This window comes from Trichechus manatus, unplaced genomic scaffold (assembly GCF_000243295.1).
Source record: "Trichechus manatus latirostris isolate Lorelei unplaced genomic scaffold, TriManLat1.0 scaffold00073, whole genome shotgun sequence".
Lineage (NCBI taxonomy): Eukaryota > Metazoa > Chordata > Mammalia > Sirenia > Trichechidae > Trichechus > Trichechus manatus.
Window position 1 is genome coordinate 2,588,733 of NW_004444009.1, and position 22,280 is coordinate 2,611,012.

A 22,280-nucleotide genomic window follows, 5' to 3' on the forward strand; every position below is an offset into this window, starting at 1 on the left:
CAAGCACTTCTTTTGCTGCTCTCTTTCTACTTATTCAAGTTGTAGGGTTAATGTTTTCATTTTGGCCCTTTCTACTTTTTGGATGTATGCATTTATTGCTATAAACTGACCTCCGAGAACTGCTTTTGCTGTGTCCCAAAGGTTCTTGTAGTATGTGTTTTCATTCTCATTCTAGTTTGATTCTATGAATTTCTTTATTTCATCCTTAATTTCTTCTATAATCCAGTAGTTTTTGAGAAAGGTGTTGTTCCGTTCCCGTGTGCTTGATTTTTTCCTTGCTTTTTCTGTTATTGATTTCTACTTTTATGGCATTATGGTCAGAGAAGATGCTTTGTAATATTTTGTTGCTTTGGATTCTGTTAAGGCTTGCTTTATGGCCTAATATGTGGTCTATTCTGGAGAATGTTCCATGTGCGTTAGAAAAGAAAGTATACTTGGCTGCTGTTGGGTGGAGTGTTCGGCATATGTCCATGAGATTAAGTTGATTGACTGCAGCATTTAGATCTTCCATGTCTTTATTGAGCTTCTTTCTGGATGTTCTGTCCTTCACTGAAAGGTGAGTGTTGAAGTATCCTGCTATTATTGTGGAACTGTCTATCTCTCTTTTCAATGCTGTTAGAGTTTGTTTTATGTATTTTGGAGCCCTGTCGTTGGTTGTGTAAATATTTATTATGATTATGTCCTCCTGGTGTATTGACCCTTTAATCATTACATAGTGTCCTTCCTTATCCTTTGTGGTGAATTTTGCTTTAAAGTCTATTTTGTCAGAGGTTAATATTGCCACTCCTGCTCTTTTTTGAGTATTGTTTGCTTGATATATTTTTTTCCATCCTTTGCGTTTTAGTTTGTGTCTTTCAGTCTAAGGTGTGTTTCTTGTAGGCAGCATATAGATGGATTGTGTTTTTTAATCCATCTGCCGCTCTCTGTCTCTGTCTCTTTATATGCATTTAGTCCATTTACATTCAGCTTAATTATTGATAGGGATGTGTTTAGTACTGTCATTTTGATGGCTTTTTTTGTGTGTATGTTGTTGATAGTTTCTTTGTTCCACTTAATTTTCTGTGCTGATTCATTTTTCTTTATGTATTTCTTTTCATCTTTTTCATTGTTGTTGATTTTGTATTTGCGGAGTCTTTATATTTTTCTTGTTTTTTTATTTTGATGTGTAGGACTGTTTGTTTCCTTTGTGGTTACCTTAATATTTGCCCCTATTTTTCTAAGTTTATACCAGTCTTTTATTTCTTTATATGGCCTTGGTTTCCTCTCCATATGAAAAATCTATGTCTACGTTTTTTAGTTCCTCTTTTTTGTTTTAATGTTGTCATCTTTTACATATTGACATCTCCGTTTCCCTATTTTCAGTGTTTTAGCTTTGATTTACTTTTGTGACTTCCCTATCTGGGTTGATATCTGGTTGCTCTGTCCCGTGTTCTAGTCTTGGGTTGTTATCTGATGTTATTGATTTTCTAACCAGAGGATTCCCTTTAGTATTTCTTGTAAATTTAGTTTGGTATTTGCAATTTCCCTCAACTTCTGTTTATCTGGAAATGCCCTAATTTTGCCATAATATTTGTGAGACAGTTTTGCTGGATATATAATTCTTGGCTGGCAATTCTTTTCCTTCAAGGCTTTATATATGTCATCCCATTGCCTTCTTGTCTGCATGGTTTCTGCTGAGTAGTCTGAGCTTAGTCTTATTGACTCTCCTTTCTAGATGACTTTCTAGATGACTTTTTGTTTGTTCCTATCCGCTCTTAAAATTCTCTCTTTATTTTTGGTTTTGGCAAATTTAAATATAATATGTCTTGGTGACTTTCTTTTGGGATCTACCTTATGTGGGGTTTGATGAGCATCATGGACAGATATATTCTCATCTTTCATGATATCAAGATTTGTTCTGCAAACAAATCTTCAACAATTCTCTCCGTATTTTCTGTTATCCCCCCCGTTCTGGTACACCAATCAATCATAGGTTATTCCTCTTGATAGAGTCCCACATAATTCTTAGAGTTTCTTCATTTTTTAAAATTATTTTATCTGATTTTTCCTCAAATAAGTTGGTGTCAAGTGCTTTATCTTCAGTCTCACTAATTCTGACTTCCATTGCCTCAATTTTGTGCCTATGACTTTCTATTGAGTTGTCTAATTCTCAAATTTTATTGTTAATCTTCAGGATTTCTGATTGCTGTCTCTCTATGTATTTTTGTAGCCTGTTAAATTTGTCATTATGCTCTTGAATAACCTTCTTAAGATACTCTATTGCTTTTTCTGTATGTTCCTTGGCTTGGTCTGCATTTTGCCTGATCTCTTGAAGAGTTCTATATATTTATCTTTTGTATTCTGCCTCTGGTAATTCCAAGAAATACTCTTCCTCCTAAAACTTTCTTGATTCTTTATTTTGGGAGCTTGCTGAAGCCATCATGGTCTGCCTGTTTATGTGATTTGATATTGACTGTTGTCTCCAAGCCATCAATAATTTATTATATTCATTTATTTTATGTTTTCTTACTGTATCCTAGCTTCTTATTTTGTTTTGTTTTGATACGTCCAAATAGGCTGCTCATGTGTGCTGGTTTGATTATTGATGCCTTTGAAGCTCTCACATCCTGTCACCTTGTGGTTAGAGCTGTTACTATGTATGTGAGCCCAGGAGTCTGATTACTTTTCTTGTATGAATTCAGCTCAGGTGTCCAGATAGTCAATCACCAAGTGTGTGGTGCAGGCTCTCACCTACAGTCCTAGACAGGCATAGGCGATTGGTGTAGGCACAGGTATCTAGCTGCAGTGAGGTGTCACACACTGAGCAAGACAGGGGGCTAATAGCTGCCCCTGAGTGGAAGGAAAGTGTGTCCCTGTTCCCTACAGCATGTAGGTGGATGGGTTTTGCAGCTGGATTATAAGCATCCCATGCTGTTGGCTGTATGGACTGGGGGCACCACTTATTCTTGGACACCTGTCACAGGTGGCTAGGTGGTGTGGGTGAAGCCACCAGTCCTCAGGCCCCTGATATGGGTAGGTGAGGACCCTGCTTAATGGGAAGAGCAGTGTCACATGTCACAAACCTGCCACTTCACCATGTAGCTGAAACAGCTGAAGTTAGACTTCAGGTATATACCCTGTTGTACCATGGTAACAAGGGCCTACGCTATTGAAATGGGCCAACATATGCAGGGGTGAAAGGCATTCAAAGTCCTTGGACCCCTTATGCCTGTACCTAGGCAAAGGAGCTGTGCCTACCCTGAGTTCCTGGTTTAGGGGAGCCGGCAGATTATTTTTTCCCTATTTGTTAATTTGTTCCCTCTCCAAGGCAGGGAGAATGGCTCAGGGCACATGATGTATCCTACTTCCAGCCCAGGAGACTCAGTCACTGAAGCTGGCCCAGGACCCAGAGCAGGGAGGGGGCAAGTAAATGGGAGAGAGATTTTTCCCAAAAAGTGTATTTTTTGATCCGCTTGGCAGGCCAGACGCTAGTACTTATCTTTTGCCAATTTAACATTGCTTTTCACTGGTTCTGGATGGCAGAGTAGACTCTCTGCTGCTTGGTCCCTCCTGATATGGAAAACGCCTCCCGAGCGCCGCTGCTTGCCTCACTGTGTGTGCAAGCCTACCCTGCCTGAGGGGCACTGGTTCCTGCTGGGTCAGGTCTGGCAACTCCTTGCTGCTTATGAATCATCTCTCCCTCCCCCTGCCACTCAGTCCGATTCCTCAACTTTGCCTTTGATGTTCAGGGCTCCTAGATTGCCCTATATAATCGATTCACTTGTTTTTTTTTTTTTGGTTTTTGTTGTAAGATAGACCACAAGAAGTGTCTGACTACTCTGCCATTTTGGCCCCGCCTCTGACATCTTTGCTTTTTAAAACTTTAAAGAGGTCTTTTGCAATACCTAGTTTGATTTCTTGACAACTGCATCCATGGATGTTGATTATTTATCCAAGTAGAATGAAATCATTGACAACTTCAATTTTTTCTCCATCTATCATGATGGGAATTGTGTAGAGCTGTGCAACATAAGAGTTGACAATGAACATAGGAGAAATATAGCAGGCTCCACATCCTCTCTGATACCTACTCCTTTGGCTATGTGCCAATACCCACTCCCAACTACTGCAAGAGCTACTATTAAAAGATTCATTCCCTTTGGTTTTGAAATTTCCTTATTAAGCAGAATACATTAAAATAGTAACAGCTAACACCATGGCAAAGATACACGACCACCAAGTAAGAGTAACTCTGAGATGTCAGGGATGAGTTTGAGGAGCCAGGGGCTAAGACAGGTCAGGTGGGGCTACCTTAGAATGTGTTACAAGGAACATCACAACCTCGAGATGGCTGGGCAGAAATAAAGCTGCAAAAAAGGCCAAGAGAGGAAGAGCCAGCGCTCCCTTCTCTCACACCCAAGAGCAGGGCAACTATGTGCACTGTGGTGAGATGATGTTTTCCTTTGACACAACTTTATTCTGAGTGAGACCTTTGGCCCCATTTTAGAAGCCAATTGAGCCTCAATAAGCAGAGGTGGGGCTTCCTAGTGCAGGAGACTCCAGGCTCTATAAAGCTGGATGAAGCTGAACTGGGCATCTCTCCAAGGACTCTGAGCTGCCAGGCTTCTGCTTGCTCCTCTGAAAATGCAGCGGCTGTTGGCTCCAGTGAAGCAGGTCTTGCAAGTAAAAAGAGTCCTGCAGGAAGCTTCTCTCACCCCTGTTGGCCTCCTCCCATCAGCCCATCAAAGGTAAGTCCCATTGCCTTGGGGGGCTGCACAGGTCGATCTTTGAGAAGCATCATGGAACCAATAAAAGATAAGCAGGTTGTATGTCATAGGAAAAACTCACTAGATTCCCAATCAGAAGTTGGCTGGGATGCTGCACAGCCTTAGACAAGCAAGTTAACTGCTCAGGGTTTCACTTCCCTCATCTCTGAACAGACTGTCCCTGTCAGCTGTAGAATTCCAGGATCCCAGATTGCTGACATCTGCTGTGTCTGTAAACACAATCACCTTTCACTCCTCCAACACCAGGGAGCAGTGGGAATATCATCAGATTTGCAGACTTTGTATAACTGTCATGATAAGCTGTTTGAAAGCCATTCTCAGTCAATACTAAATGAGTCAAAAGACTCAATAGTTTTTGTTATTTCTGAAAAGTGGTGTGTGTGAGGAGGGGCAGAAAGGAAAACAAAAACCACAACAGCAGCTGTTAGTATGATTGGTGAGTTTTGAGCACCTTTCACACTAATCTCCAATCATCAGAAACATTCCTAAGAACTAACAGTCACAGTAGCTCACACCAGCATGCATGATTGATTGTGATTTAGCAATAATTGTTTCTATCGGTTCAGGAAGTTCCTTAAAGTAGAATGAAAAATGGCTTTTCTCGTTGTAAAGGAGGTTGGACTGGATGAGTTTGGAGCTCTGAAATGTTGTTTCAGAAGCACCAGTGGCTGAGGCACAAATGAAGGATAAAGATTATCAGGAAGCAGAGGCAGCTCTGTGCTCTGAATGTAGTTCCCATTCCCACACCATTGTCTATACCAAGTTCCCAGCTTTGTAGCTGCATTTCTTAGAATTGTTGGCCTTTTGGAAGGCTCCAATTGAGGGGAATTGCTTGCTGCAGAAGCAACTTGGGGACCTAAAGCTCTCTAGTCCTGCCTGGTGAGAAGCAGAGAGTGGGGTGGGCATAGCTCCCAGGACCCATGGTGCTCTTCTCTCCACCACTGTTCCCACCTCTACTCCCAGGCTGTGCCAACCCCTCAGGATTCTATACCAACTGCAGTGTTAGTAAAACCAGCTACTTTAAGTCACTGCTGCAAGATTCTAAATGTACTCCAATTTCATGAAAAGGGAAAATGACGCATAAAGACAAGAATGTGTGTGTGTGCGCCTGTGTGTGTGTGCGCACACATACACTTGGGTTTGTACCCAGAAGTACATACACACTCCTTTTTTTTGGTAAATTCCCCCTCAGTCTGGCCCAAGTGCTTGTGGACTCCCAGAATCCATGGTAACATACCTATAGCCTTGCTCTCCTGACCACCTATGTATTATTGTCCAATCCTTAAACCACCCACTATACCTTAGGACTAGGCCATTCCTTCCTTTCCATTTTTACTCTACAATCCACAAGTACTTTAAAAATATTATTTAGATCTAGTGTCTGCCTTTGCATGGTAGGTACCCAGGGAACCTGAGTGTATGTACGTGTGAGGTAGTGAGTGGGTAGGTAGCCCAATACGTGAAGCTCTTTAGCCTTCTCACTTTCTTCATGACCCTCCAGCATCGTCCTCACCTCTTCCCCCCCACCCCGCCAAACTGCTGAGTACAGGCCAAATGTCCTAGTTAAAATTTAGGTTCTTTGTGTATTTGTGAGTGTTATAGATTGAATTATGTCCCCTCAAAATGTGTCACCTTGGCTAGGCAGTGATTCCCAGTATTGTGTAATTGTCCACCATTTTGTGATCTGATGCAATTTTCCTATGTGCTGTAACTTCTAACCTCTATGATGTAATGAGGTAGGATTAGAGGCAGTCATGTTAAAGGCAGGACCCAATCTACAGGATTAGGTTGTATCTTGAGTCAATCTCTTTTGAGATATAAAAGAGAGAAGCTAGCAGAGAGGAGAGGGACTTCATGCCACCAAGAAAAAAGAACCATCAGGGGAGCACATCCTTTGGATTCAGGGTTCCTGTGCTGAGAAGCTCCTAGACCAGCGGAAGGTTGATGACATCGACCTTCCTCCAAAGCCAACAGAGAAGAAAGCCTTCCCCTGGAGCTGGCACCTTGGATTCAGACTTCTAGCCTCCTCGGCTGTGAGAGAATAAATTTCTTTTTGTTAAAGCTATCCACTTGTGGTATTTCTGTTGTAACAGCACTAGATAACTAAGACAGTGAGGAAGGGATTGACATGGGTTTGCTCATTTCCATAAGCAACAATTGGCCACCAGCCAAGAGACAAGGCTCAGTCCTCACCAACCTGCTCCTCCTTCTGACTTGTTGGGCTCAAAAACTTGGAATCATGTTTCACATTTTCCTTTATGGTGTATTCACAGCTAGCTAAACCCATTATCCATGGCTTGAAGCAATATAAGAAGTTCTTTATGTGTCCTTTTATGTCTGTATGTCTATCCCCTCTAATCCAACCTGCATCAGTTCTAGGTCCAACCTAAGAACTGCTCCCATTTCAGCATCTGCTTTGCTGCTTCTTAGCTGCCTCTAAAATTAAGTAAACGTGCCCTCCACTTTGTGGTCCCAATTTACTTTTCTTACCTATTATCTCCCTATTCCACTACACTGTTCCTGATAGAATATCCCCTTCTGCTGTGGCCACTGTCCCTTCAAACCATCCTCCAATTCTTCATCTGAAGAAACTCCCCTCATCCATCAAGGCTGATCTCAAATATGGCTCTTTCATGAAGATTTTCCTGATCCTCTCACCCACAGTAAATCCCTGCTTCCTTTGAACTCTTGTGACATTTTGTCCCTATCTCTCTTGTGTCCCTTGTCATATTCTGCCTTGCAGTTTAGTTACGTATGTACTTATCTCATTCCTCCCACTGATCAAGGAACTCCTCGAGGACAACAACTTTGTCTTCCTCTTTTCTTTGTCTCCTCTCACCCCACCCCCATGGTATCTAGCATAGTGCCTGGCACATAATAGCTAATTTTGAAACAAGAGGGAAGAAGGTGAAATGGAGTGAAGAAATAGAAGCTTGGTGCATTTTTTGAACTAGGGAACACTAGAACAAAATCAATTTTAAAGTAAATAAAGTGATTATTCTTTAAAGAAAGCACAAGATTAGAAGGATACTCTTAACTCCAATGTTCTGATACCTCTGGAAGACTCTACATGTTAACTTTTCTTCATGACTCTGGAATCCATTTCCACAAATAGCTCCCTACTAAACAGTTACAAAAGTTACTGATTCTTGTTACAAAAGGGCCTGATTTTTGAAGCCTCTTCTATCAACCTTGAATTTCTAACTAGAAAAAAAAAGTGATGGAATCAGCACAAAGAAGGCAGCATGAGAATGAGGCTGAGGGAAAAGCCAGCCAAGTCCAGGACTAGGTGCTGGCTAACCATTAGCTACTAAGTACTTGGGAAGCTTCTCCATAAATATTTGAGAGTACAAACTCCATTTATTCGGAGGGCACCAAATAAATAAGGCAGATGGTTTAACTCCAAACTTCTCTTATCAGATATTGATGAATAGTCATTGCTGCACCTCACTATCTTGTGATCATTTGTTCTACTTTTGCCTCACAACAGTCCTTCAAAGTGGCCTTCCTGATGGGAGAACTAGGTCTACCAGAAGCCCTCAATCCTGATGATTCTGTGACAGGAAACTAAATTTATAAGCACTATGGAGCTATCCTATCACTCTTCCATGGTAGGGTATCCTCTGGCCTAATAGGTGTCAAAGGAATCTGGAGGTGTTCATGAGTGTAAGTCCAATATGTAACACACATTGGACTGGTTCCCAAGTCAACAAAGCGACAGGCTATTTCTAATATATGACTAACTGTGTTACTCTGAACTGTCACTTCACCAGTGTGTGTCTTAATTTTACCATCTGAAAAATGAAGAATGAGCCCAAGGGGTGAATCGTGATTAGTCTGAGGCACCTGTGAGAATTCCATTCCCTTTGCCAGTGTTTGGTTTAGGAATAGATATGTGACATGATTCTGGCCTATGAGGCATGAGGAGATGTTCTTTAGGAGGACTTCTGGAAAGATTTCTCAGAAACTCAAGGAGAAACAGCTTTTCTTGGCCTCTGAATGCTGTTGTCTGCATATGTTGTCTGGAACCACGGCATTCATCTTGTGACCTTGAGAGGAGTCAGGACACAAGACAAAAACCAACATAATAAGGATGACAGAGAAAAAAGAAAAAAAATACAGTGGAATATCCATAGAATGAAATCCTCGTCAGTAATAAAAATGAACGAACTACTAGTAAACTCAACAAAATGAATGAAGTTCAGAATTATTGTCTGAAGCAAAAAAGCCAGAAACAAATGAGTACATACATATGACTCCATTCAAACGAAGGTCTAGAATAAGCAAAACTGATCTATAGAGGTAGAAATCAGATCCATGGTTACCTGCAGCAGAGGATGAGAGAAGGATTGACTGCAAATAGACATGAGGGAACTTCTGGCATGTTGGAAATGTTCTACATCTTGATTGGGATGCTGACTACCAGGTATACACATTTGTCAAGGCTTATCAAACTGTACTTTTAAAACCTATGCATTCTACTGCATGTAAATTATATGTCGATAAAGTTAAAAAAAAGAAGAAAGGAGGGAGGGAGGGAAGAAAGGAAGGAACCTAGTCCTTGTTAAAATTGTTGAGTCATTGAATTAACCAACCAGTCCATCTCAGAACATCTTGTTTTCTGACTAATAAATAAGTGTCCTTATTGTTTTTTAAAAAAAAAAAGAAGAATGTCCCTGAAGTGACCAGATTTTTGGTATTTTCATACAGCATATGAGAATTGGACTACTTAAACTCTCTACTTGTAGCTAGGAGAAGAGACTCCAGATTTTCACCAGGGACATTAAGAGTCAGGGTTGAAGAAGAGTAAATAGGTCCAGCAAAGAAACAGATTATCTCTTCCTTCTACTGATCCCTCCCTTACTTTCTCTCTGTCCCCATTTAGAATTGCTCTCTCTGCCCTCTGTGCTCCCACACCCTTTCCCTGTTCTACTACATATTTAGTTGTAACAATGTCAGCCTCCTCCATTAGACTGTGCCCTCTTTATGGGCACAAAGGTTGTCTTATTCATTATAGTGTATCTGGAACCCAGCATTGTGTTGGATGTGTAGTGTGTGCTCAGTAAATATTGGGAGGACCAGTCAGGAAAAACAGGATGGTATTAAGCAGAAAAATACCTTAAAAAGCAGAAAATCAATGGGTGTGGTCTTGTGTATAAAAAAAGAAGGAAGGAAAAAAGGGGATAGAGAGATACTTTAAAATGAATGAAATAAAAAAATGAAGGTAATAAAAAATGTCTCATAGGGTTTATAACATATGTAGAAGTAAAGTACATGACAACAATAGCTCAAAAGATGGGAGCAAGGAAATGAAGTCAAACTAGGATTTTTACACTGTTTGGAAGGTAATAAAAGTACTGATTTAAACTAGATTACAACAAACCAAGCATGCATATTATAATATCTAGGGTCACCACTAAAAGAAAAATATGAAAATATATAACTAAAAACAGCCCATTAAAAACAAATTGCCATCAAGTCAATTCTGACTCATGGGGACCCCATGTGTTACAGAGTAGAACTGCTCCATAGGATTTTTTGGCTACAATTTTTATGGAAGCAAATCATCAAACCTTTCTTCCATAGTGTCACCGCATGGATTCAAACCACCAGCCTTCAGATTAGTAGACAAGAGAAATACTTGCTGTCGTGGATTGAATTGTGTCCTCCAAAAATATCTGTCAACTTGACTGGGTCATGTTTCCCAGTATTGTATGATTGTGTACCATTTTGTAATCTGATGTGATTTCCTTATGTGTTGTAAACTCTGTCACTATGATGTAATAAAATGGATTGGTGGCAGTTATATTGATGAGGTCTACAAGATTAGATAGTGTCTTAAGCCAATCCCTTTTGAGATATAAAAGAGAGAAGCGAGAAGAGACACGTGGGGACCTCATACCACCAAGAAAGCAGTGCTGGGAGCAGAGTGCATCCTTCGGACCTGAGGTTCCTGCGCTGAGATTCCCAGAACAAGGGAAGACTGATGACACTGACCTTCCTCCAGAGCCGACAAGGAAAGTGTTGTCCTGGAGCAGATGCCCTGAATTTGGACTTGTAGCCTACTGGAATGTGACAGAACAAACATCTCTTTGTTAAAACCATCCACTTGTGGTATTTCTGTTATAGCAGCACTAGATGACTAAGACACTTGCTTAATCCAAAAGAAGACAGGAAAGGAGGAATAAAGGAACAAAGAACAGAGACAAAAAGAAGCAAGTAGTAAGACAATAGACTTAATCCTAACGAGATCAGTAATTACAAAAAATATAAATAGACTAAATATTCCAATTAAAGCACCAATTGTAAGACTTGTTAAAAGTTAAAAAAAGTAGGTCCAACTATATGGTGTTTAAGGAGCCCTGGTGGCACAATGGTTAAGTGCTTGGCTGCTAACTGAAAAGTCAGTTGTTCGAACCCACCCAGTAGCTCTGCAGGAGGAAAAACCTGGCAATCTGCTCCCATAAAGATTACAGCTTAGAAAACCCTATGGTGCAGTTCTGCTCTGTCATATAGGGTAGCTATGAGTCGGAATTGACTCAGAGTTACACAACAACAATAGCACGTGCTTTACAAGAGATATATGTTAAATATGAAGACCCTGATAGGTTGAAAGTATAAAAGGACAGAAAAATACATGCCATACAAACACTATTCAAAAAGCTAGTGTGTTTATATTAACATCAAGAAAAGACGACTTTACCAGTACAACTACATGGTGCCCATCTACCACAACTGACTGCTCTGACAGGGATCACAACAGAGGGTCCTGGACAGAGCTGGAGTAAAATGTAGAACAAAATCCTAACTCACAAATAAGACCAGACTTACTGGCCTGACAGAGACTGGAAAAACTTCGAGAGTATGGCCCCCGGACACCCTTTTAGCTAAGTAATGAAGTCACTCCTGTTGTTCACCGTTTGGCCAAAGATTAGACAGGCCCATAAAACAAAATCAGACTAATGGGGCACAGCAGCCCAGGAACAAGGACTAGAAGGCAAGAGGGGACAGGAAAGCTGGTAATAGGGAACCTAAGGTCAAGAAGGGAGAGTACTGACATGTCATGGGGTTGTTAATCAATGTCATAAAACAATATGTGTACTGTTTAATGAGAAACTATTTGTTCTGTAAACCTTCATCTAAGTACAATAAAAAGAAAAAAGAAAAGATAACTTTAAAGCAAGAATTATTACTACAGATAAACAAGGACATTTAATAAGGACAAAAGGTCAATTCAACGGAAAGATATAACAACCCTAAATTTGTATGCATCTGATAACATATTTAAAAAAATAAATCGAATGATTGTTGTATTGCTGTTATCTCCACTATAGGTTTTCTACAGTCTCTGCTGTCCCCTTGACCAAAACGGATACTTGGCCAAAGGATGTGGGCATCCTTGCCCTGGAGGTCTACTTCCCAGCCCAATATGTGGACCAAACTGACCTGGAGAAGTATGACAAAGTGAAAGCAGGAAAGTACACAGTGGGCTTGGGCCAGACACAGATGGGCTTCTGCTCAGTCCAAGAAGATATCAACTCCTTGTGCCTGACAGTGGTGCAGCGACTGATGGAGCGCACACAGATCCCATGGGACTCCGTTGGCCACCTGGAGGTGGGCACGGAGACCATTATAGACAAGTCCAAATCTGTCAAAACAGTGCTCATGGAGCTCTTCCAGGATTCAGGGAACACCGACATTGAGGGCATAGGCACCACCAATGCCTGCTATGGTGGCACTGCCTCACTCTTCAATGCTGCCAACTGGATGGAGTCCAGCTCCTGGGATGGTATGTGCTTTCAGGGGTCTTATGTAAGAAAGGAGCTGGTATTGGAGGCTGAATCTTATCAGTTTTTCCTCTCACTTCACCAGGGATGGAAGGACAACTTATTCATGTAGCTGTTGCTATTATCCAACAGCCACAATAATAACCACTCAAACTTGTATGGCTTTATACATTTAGGTAGTATATTTGTATAAACTATTCACTTAGTCCTTACAACAGCCTAGGAAGTAGATGTTATATCTGATTTATAGATGAGAAAACGGAGGATCTGATATCTTACACATAGTGAGTGGCAGAGGTGGAACATCAAGCTAAATACAGTATGCGTCCCATTTTACTGTATCCATGTCTTAAGCTTCTCCTAAGCCTCCAAGAGACGGACTGATGATATTGAGAGATTTAAACAAGTTTAGATGTTAAGGGTAGAATATTTTTGTAGACAGAAGACTGGAGAATCATAGGATGGACTGTTACACAGAGTATTTCTACTCTTTCTCCCTTTCTTGGTTCCTAGGAAATTGCTTTTTGCTTAACATTACACTGTATCTTACTTATAGCGTCCCTCAATGCTGTATGGGAGAAAGACCTCTGTTGTGATGGCAAGAATAAATTTAAGGAAACAATACAAGTTGTGACTTACAAACCCTAGCTCTGTCATTAATTGTTGACAAGTTCCTTAACTTCTCCCAGCCTCAGGGTTCTTATTTAACTACCTGCCTTGCAGGGCTGTTGAGAGGATTGAATGAGATAATCCACAGAGATGAGAAAGAACAATATCTTGGCAGGCAAGGCCCTCCATATTTATTAAGTTGGAAACTAAGATTAAAACCCCAGAAACCATAATGGACATTAATTATAAAATTAATTAAAAAGTCAGAACATTGAAAGGGAATTTAGAGATTATCTGACTCAATCTCCCTCATTTTAAAATGAGGAACCAGAGGCCTAGAGGAGTTCCAGTTTGCCTCTGTCTAAGCAGCAAGGCAGTGCAATTCCATAGTCCATTCAGTGCTTTCCAACGGTCATGCAAGACCTCTTTATCAATGGTTTCATTGATTTGGGATGTTTTAGTCTCTACGTCATCAAGTCTGTTTTCACAGTGTTTCTCCTGTTTGGCACTTGTATTTCTAATTCCCTAGGGTCCCCTGGAGCCCTGGTGACTCAGTAGCTAAGAGCTCATCTGCTAGCCAAAAGGTCGGCAGTTCAAATACACCAGCCGCTTCTTGGAAACTCTATGGGACAGTTCTACTCTGACCTATAGGGTCACTATGAGTTGGAATTGACTTGACAGCAATGGGTTTCAGTTTTGTTTTGTTTTTCTAATGTCCCCTACCAAACATTTAGCTGGAGGGTACAAATGAAGAGCAAGGAACACTCACCAACCTTTAACCAAAAAACAGACAATCTACTCTTGGGAGCATCACCAGCTCAAGCATGTCATTTCAAATGAGTAAATTTTGCTGGGTGGCTGGATAGTCCACAAGAAAGGGCTACAAATGTATCTTTCTTTAATAGGATGGCTTGGTGAAAAAAACTCAAAAAACAAACTATTGAAATGTGAATTGCTAGTTTGCGTTAAACTAAAAAGCCTATCGAAGCTTGAGCCTGAATGCCTGGACTGCACACCCTCGGAGGTGATGGCAGCTGCCAAGACCAGACAAGCCCAGTTGTGAATGAGACCTCAGCTTCCAACCTGGCCAACCATCCACCTCGGAACACTTGGCTGGGAGGGTCTGAACTCTCAAGATGAAAGCAGAGTATGAGGAGTGGAAAGAGTCATACAGGCTCAGATTGTCAGATTGCCTGGGAGGCTCCAAGTTTGCTCTTCTTTCTTTCTTTCTTTTTTTTTACACAAACGAGTACAAGGTAAAAAACAAGCCTCCTCTGACACCCCATTATATTTCCCAGAATTTTTACACTGGTAACAGGTTTCTTTGTAATCTTCCAGAATTCTTCTATGTATCTGCCATCATGCACACATCTGTTCAGTTTTATTTTTAATGCTGTACGTATTATTCCAAATCGATATGATGTCTTAGAGATCTTTTCTATATATATGAAAATATATGAGCTTTACTTCATTCTTTTAAAAGATGCAAAACATTCCATTGTATGTATGTGCTAAAATGTATTAATTAGTCCCATACTGATTGAGATTTGGATTGTCATAAGCTTTTTGAAACTACAATGTTTTAATGAACATTGAACAATAGTTTTTGCCTGTTTGTAGCAACATGTTGTAAGAACAGATTTCTGGAAGTAGAACTGCAAGAGCAAAGGATAAAAAAAAAAAACCCATTGCCATCAAGTCAATTCCAACTCATAGCGACCCTACAGGACAGGGTAGAACCACCCCATAGGGTTTCCAAGGAGTGCCTGGTGGATTCGAACTGCCATCCTTTTGGTTAACGGTCATAGCTCTTAACCACTACATCACCAGAGTTTCCATGAGCAAAGGATATGTTGATTTAAAAGTTTGATAGAATGTGCCCAATTGCTCTCCAAAATATTGTACTAAATTGCATTCTCATAACACATATTATCAAATGTTCTAATCTTTGTCAATTAAATAAGTAAAATCTTAGTGTCTTTGACTTGTCTTTTTTTTTCATTATGAGAGAGGGTTTTGTTTTCTGTTTTTTGTTTTTACATATTTATTGGCCATTATTCTATTGTATGCCTTGGCTTTTTTTTTCCCCCCATGTAACCTTTATAAATGAAGGAAAATAGCTTTTTGTTAGTTGTAAGTATTGTAAATACTTCCCCAGTTTGTCTTTTGACTTTTTTTCTGACAGAAGGCTTTGATTGATTTTTAGATAGTCAAATTTACTGATCTTTTCCCTAATGACTTCTGGGAATTTTTCTATCATTTCCAAATTTTTCACAGTGTGTGTGTGTGTATAATATCATTGGGCAAAGAAATACTTTTTGGTGGTTTGGTGTTGTTGGGGTTGTTATTATTCTTAAGAGAAGGTCCCTGGATTTAGATGAATTTGGGTTGGAATCCTGACTCTGAATTAGATGTGTGCCCTTGGGCAAGAGACTTACTTTCTTCGGGCCTCCGTTTCTTTGCCTTTAAAGAGAGAATAACTATATGTGCTATATAGATTTATTATGAGGATTGAATTACGTAGGTATATGAATCCCAACACAGTGCTTGGGTGAAACCTGGGGACTTCATCACAGATTAGATAGAATACTAAAGTTACTACCATATTTCTCCCACGTGCTTAAGTTTTGGGAGCAGCACGTCTATCAGTTGAAAGCAGAACAAATAATACCGTGTTTTTAAGAAAATAAAGCAAATTCTGCTTTTGTTTGCCAACCGCGCCTTCTCCCCTTGAGGTATTTTCATAAGCTCGCTATGGCAGTTTTTTTTACATGTTGCTATAAAAAATATTGGCATAGCATGTTTATGAAAATACCTGGGGTGGAGGGAGCCCTGCTGTCAAACAGACTGAGCACGTTATTTGCGTAAAGCTACGGTAGTCTAGACAACAATCATTTATTAAATAGTCTGACAATTATAGAGTAAGTTATCATGAATCATCCACATTAAATGTGGGTACTCAATGTAAACTCTTCTCACAAAGCAAAGTAATGCCAAAGTGAATGGTTTAGGACCCAGACAAAACTGGATTTGAAAACCAAATCTCACATTCATTAGGTGTGTGACTTGGATAAATTACTTAATCTCTCTGGAAGGCAGTGTTTTCATGTATAAATGTGGCTATTACTTACCTCATTGAATTGTTTCGAGGTTTATTTGAAGATAATTAGTGTCGTCGGCAGTTGGAATCTCCCAGCAGCTCCTTAGAAACCCTAACAGGCAGTTCAACTCTGTCTTTTAGGGTCGCTGTGAGTTGGAATTGACTCCATGGCAATAGGTTTGGTTTTTTTGGCGTACTGTCTAGCTAGTACTTCAAATGTTAATTTCCGCTCCTATCCCTTGACCTCATATGATATGGAAGGAATTTAAAGATAAAAGAGTGCTACAAGGTGATCAGTACAAATCAAATTATCTTCAAATGCTCTGATTATATTTTTCATTGTTCAGAATTCTGAATAAATGAGCATGTTAAGCTTTATTAATGGACTATTTTTAGATAAGTTTTGCACTTAATAATGTATTTTATTGAATCCAACATATCCATAAGAGCCCTGGTGGCACAACAGTTAAGTGCTTGAGTGGTAACCTAATGGTGTTGGTTCAAACTCATCCAGAAGCTCTGAGGGAGAAAAACCTGGTGATCTGCTTCCCTAAAGATTATAGTCAAGAAAACCCTATGGGGCAGTTCTACTCTGTCACGTGGGGTCTCTATGAGTTGGAATCGAGTTGACAGCAATCAACAACGTATCCATAATATTAGCATTTCAACGTTTCAATATGAAAACATGGTGGTGGTGGTGGTTGATGGTGGTTGGTGGTGGGTTGTGGGTGGTGATGGGTGGTGGTGGTGGTAGGTGGTGGTGGTGGTTGGCAGTGGTTGGTGGTGGGTGGTGGTGGGTTGTGGGTGGTGGTGGATGGTGGTGGTGTGGGTGGTGGTGGTTGGTGGTGGTTGTCGTTGTTGTTTCAAGTTAGTTCTGACTCATAGTGACCCTGTGGACAAGGTAGAAACATTTGACGTTGTTTTGGCATTTCTCTTGTTTATTTTTTGTTTTTTCTTTCAATAGATGGATATTTTACAGCTAGAGGGACAGGGCACTGAATTTTGACTTCGCTTTTCAAGTGTACCATGATGAGTTCTACTAGAACATAGGCTTCTGAGAGGACAGGGATTTTTGTTTTTGTTCATTGCTCTGTCTCGACCGTCTAAAATTGTGCCTGGCATGCAGGAGGCACTTAGTCAACTATAGATTTGGTAGTAAAGATAAGGTTTCTTGCCTGTCTTTACAGGTCGCTATGCAATGGTGGTCTGCGGAGACATCGCAGTCTATGCAAGTGGCAGCGCTCGCTCCACGGGTGGGGCTGGAGCCGTGGCAATGCTGGTGGGGCCCGAGGCCCCTTTGGCCCTTGAGCGAGGTTTGTAGTAAACAGTGGACGCGTGCTAGCAAATACGGAGATCCTAATTAGGAGTGCCTGGGTGGTGCAAAAGGAGCCCTGGTGGCGCAATGGTTAACCACTTGGCTGCTAACGGAAAGACCGGTCTTTCTAACCCACCAGCCACTCCGCGGGAGAAAGATGTGGCAGTTTGCTTCCATAAAGGGTGCCAAAAAAAAATAAACTCATTGCTGTCAAGTCAATTCCGATTCATAGTGACCCTATTAGACAGAGTAAAATACCGCATCTGCTCCATAGGGTTTCCAAGGCTATAAATCTTTATGGAAGCAGACTGCCACATCCTTCTCCCACTAAGCAGCTGGTGGGTTCCAACTGCTGACCTGGTTAGCAGCCGAGTGCTTTAACCACTGTGCCACCAGAGCTTCTTCCTAAAGATTACAGCCTTGGAAACCCCATGAGGCAGTTCTACCCTGTCTTATAGGGTTGCTATGAGTCAGAATCAACTTGATGGCAACGAGTTTGGTTTTTGGTTTGGGTGGTGCAAATGGTTAACAAGCGTGGCTGCTCCACCCAGAGGCGCCTCAGAAGAAAGGCCTGGCGATCTACTTCTGAAAAATTAGTCACTGAAAACCTTATGGAGCACAGTTCTACTCTGATACACATGGGGTCATTATGAGTTAGAATCAACTTGATAGCAACTGGTTTCTTTTGGTTTTTAATCCCAACTTGGCATATCTGCTATTCAGGGCTGAGGTATGGGTTTGATAATGGTATCTCTTACCTCCAAAAGGCTGGTCTGGGGAACAGAGAGCAGGAAGGAAGAGAAGGGAGGGATCAGTGAGATTTCCTGCCTCTTCATCATAATAAGGTATGGAATGATTGGTACAGACCTTGTCTAGGATACTTAGGGAGCTAAACTGGCAATTGGAGATGAAATTAGGTATAAAATGAAAAGCTTTCCTTTGAGACTTTTGGCTTTTATTCCAGTTTGTTAAGCCCACATAGGGGTGAATGAAGGAATAGAAATCTCATTTAGATAATATAATCTATTCAACTCCCTTTGAACATGTGAGGGATGTTGAGTGGGCTTGAGTGTGGGCATGGGAAAGAGATAAAGACCAGATGGGTGGAATTATGCAATTCCTGAATCCCTCTGTGTGCCTGTCCAGGGCTTAGGGGAACCCACATGGAAAACGTATACGACTTTTACAAACCAGAACTGGCCTCAGAGTATCCGGTGGTAGACGGAAAGCTCTCCATCCAGTGCTACTTTCGGGCCTTGGACCGATGTTATGCATTCTACCGTCAAAAAATCCAGAACCAGTGGAAGCAAGGTATGTGGCTCGGAGGGCAGTGTGGGGGATCTCTTTACAAGGGGCTAAGACAAAGTCTCCTCCTCCTTCCCTGAAAGTGTTAGCAGAATTGTTTCATGTCTCCTTCTTACACCCACCCCTGCCACTATGATAAAATCCATGTATGAAACTTACCAAATTCAAGTATATAATTGCTTCTGACTTGAGCTAAATGAAAGAAATTAAACCACCCAGGGCCAAAGCTTACCACTATGAAACCAGTAGGGTCAGCCACCTGGGGAGAGACTGTTGTGAGGCAGAGTAACCACATCTTACTCAGATTGGGACTTGTTTCCGATTAAGTGTGGAGTGATTTGACCCTTAATTTATAGTTTGCCACCTTTTAAAGTCTAATTGATGTGGGGAAAAAATCTTACCTACATATTTTATGTACTAAAGTGTTATCTGTGATTTCTCTCTAGATGGTGAGGTTGCAGGTAGATTTTATTTTCACCTTTCGTTTCTGAATTTTATATATATATAGAACTTTCATACTCAGAAAAGAAACAAATAAATCTTATTTTAAAATACAGAGAAACCTACTTTAAAAACATGAAAATGGGTTCTAACCTGTTTAACTATGTCCAGATGAGTATCTGCAAAATGTAGGTTTTGGTGTGGGAAAAGGCATGTGCTAAAGCCTCAGAGCAGGAATGCCTTGTTGTTGTTGTTAGCTGCCATGGAATTGGCCCTCAACTCATGGTGACCCCACGCACAACCGAATGAAACACTGCCCTGTCCTGCGCCATCCCCATGATCAGTTGTGGATCGAACCATTGTAATCCATAGGGTTTTCACTGGCTGATTTTCAGAAGTAGATCACCAGGCCTTTCTTCTTAGTCCATCTTAGGCTGGAAGCTCTGCTGAAATCTGTTTAGCATCATAGCGACACACACACACAATCCTCCACTGATGGATGGGTGGTAGCTCCACTGATGGACAGGTGCATTGGCTGGGAATTGAACCCAAGTCTCCCACACGGGAGGTGAGAATTCTACCACTGAACCACCATTGTTCCCTATATGGATGCTTTAGAGGTGGCATGAAGAGCCACATCTTGCCCCTTTCCACTGCAGTGGGTGGGGTGCTGGCTGCCACAGGCAACACCCATGCTTTGGTGTCAACTTGGAACCCTCTGCCTCTGCCTATGCACTGTAAAATTGTTATTGGTTAATTGATCTCATCTCTGAATTCCTAAGGCATTTTAAATTTACTCCTTTTTCTCATATGTAATTGGATGAATGTTGCCTTGGACCACTGCACTAAATTGTAAACTTTCCTAAGAACAGGGGTGGCACTGCCCTTATTCTTGAAGTGAGAGAGTCTCAAGTGTAGAGTCAGAGACACCTGAATCTAAATCCACAGCCAGCCATTTTCAAGCCGGGTGACCTTGGACATATTATTTATTATTTTGGAGACTCTGTTTCCTCCTCTGCCAAATGGAGAAAATGATACAAGACAAGGTTGATTTGGAGAATAAATAAGTTAATCTACTTGAGAACATCTGTTATAGAGGTTGGCAATAGTAGATACTCAGAAGACGTTTGCTTCTTTCCTTCTTTTCTTACACATAGAGGGTGTCTAGTAAATACTTGTGAAATGAATGAACGAGTTGCTTACTTCCCTTTCTCTGTGTTTATTGGAGGTACAGACTAGTTCTCTGGGGAGGCCTACAGTCCTAGGCACAGCTGAGATCCTGGAGAAGTAGGTCTAAATGGCTAGTTCATCATGCCACACCCTTGTTCTCACACCTCCTTTTCCAGCTGGCATCAACCAACCTTTCACCCTGGAAGATTTCCAGTTTATGATCTTTCATACACCCTTCTGCAAGTTGGTCCAGAAATCCCTGGCACGCCTGATGTTCAATGACTTCCTGTCAGCCAACAGCGACACACAAACCAGCCACTATAAGGAGTTGGAGGCCTTCAGGTGAGTCCTCTTCATGGCGAGCCTAGAGGCCCATAGTGGGTGAGAAAGGAGGAGCAGATGCCTGAAGCTAGATTATCAGCCTCTCCTGTGGGAAGCAAATGCTCGCCTCTCAACACAACAGAATGATACTAAATCCTTACATGTGCTAACACAGTATTGTCTACATGCATTGTCTCAGGGGAGCACAAGGAGCTTGTCAGAACCCCTGGGCCAAGTGACTAGAAGCTTCAGAGAATAAGGAACAGGTAAAAGGAGTGTGGCTGAATCATTCAGCTAGTAAACATTTTCTGAACACTTGCTATGTGCCAGGCACCCTAAACTTTAGGGATACAAATTTGAATGTGATTCCACGATCCCTGCCACAGAGGATCTCAAGGTCTATACCAACACATGTCAGTGGTGGCGTTAGTTGCCGTCAAGTAGATTTCAACTCATGATGACCCCATGTGTTTCAGAGTAGGGCTGTGCTCCATAGGGTTTTCAAGGCTGTGACTTTTCAGAAGCAGATCACCAGACCTGTCTTCTGAGGTGCCTCTGGACGGATTCAGAACACCAACCTTTTGGCTAGTAGTTGGGCGCATAACTGTTTGTACCACCCAGGGACTGATGCATAGAAGCAAATAATCACAGCACAGTATGACAACTTGGGGAGTGCCAGGTTCCATTCTCACCTGCCATTGGCTTAATGTCTTCTTAGTTACCCACCCCAGATAGTCCAGTTCTCTCACTTACACATCAAAAAAGGACAAGAATGCTCTTTGCTTATGCATTACTCCAAGATATTTTAATAAAAAGAAAAATCCTCAATACAAAGAATTCCCAGTAGGAAGAGAATCTTTCCCTTTCCACATGTATCTGCTTACTATAACATTTAGAAGCATTCTACCAACATTGCCACTACTACTAACTACTACTATAAACCTTACCAGAACTAAAACATCAAAATTAGCATAAACACTGCTTATAATACCTGCCCCATCAAAAGAAAACTTGTCACATATGCCAAAGACAATGCTTAATATCCTTAATATATGAAGATCTCATTAATAAGATAAACACCTAATAGAACAATGGGCAAAGGATATTAAGAAATTTTCTCATAGAAGAAATACATATAATCATATTTTTAAATGTATATGCTCATTAATGACAAATTAAAACAAGGTACCATCTTTTTTACATTGCCTTTTTAAAATTTGAATACCCAGAATTGGCAAGCCTATGAAAAATGGGCTATAGTGGATGTGTAAGTCAATACAACCTTTTCGGGGAGTAATAGGGCAATATGAAGCAAAAGCCATTAAAAAGCCTTTGGCTCATCCAGCAATTCCACTCCTAGGAATATACCCTAGAGGAATAAGAGTCGTCACTCGAATAGACATATGCACACCTATGTTCATGGCAGCATTGTTCACAATAGCAAAACGATGGAAACAACCTAGATG

At 41.0% G+C, this 22,280-nt stretch overlaps 1 protein-coding gene across 1 annotated transcript in view; it reads left to right on the top strand.

The window, feature by feature from the left end:
• The first annotated feature begins 1,665 nt into the window (after nt 1-1,665).
• HMGCS2 (3-hydroxy-3-methylglutaryl-CoA synthase 2) overlaps nt 1,666-22,280 on the top strand; it is a 28,140-nt gene continuing 7,525 nt past the window's right edge. Inside the window, exons 1-6 of the mRNA XM_004380429.2 lie at nt 1,666-1,677; nt 4,586-4,727; nt 12,101-12,555; nt 17,450-17,575; nt 18,724-18,888; nt 20,670-20,835. Coding sequence (XP_004380486.1) covers nt 4,624-4,727; nt 12,101-12,555; nt 17,450-17,575; nt 18,724-18,888; nt 20,670-20,835 — 1,016 coding nt within the window. The 5' untranslated portion in view covers nt 1,666-1,677; nt 4,586-4,623. The remainder of the gene's footprint in view (nt 1,678-4,585; nt 4,728-12,100; nt 12,556-17,449; nt 17,576-18,723; nt 18,889-20,669; nt 20,836-22,280) is intronic.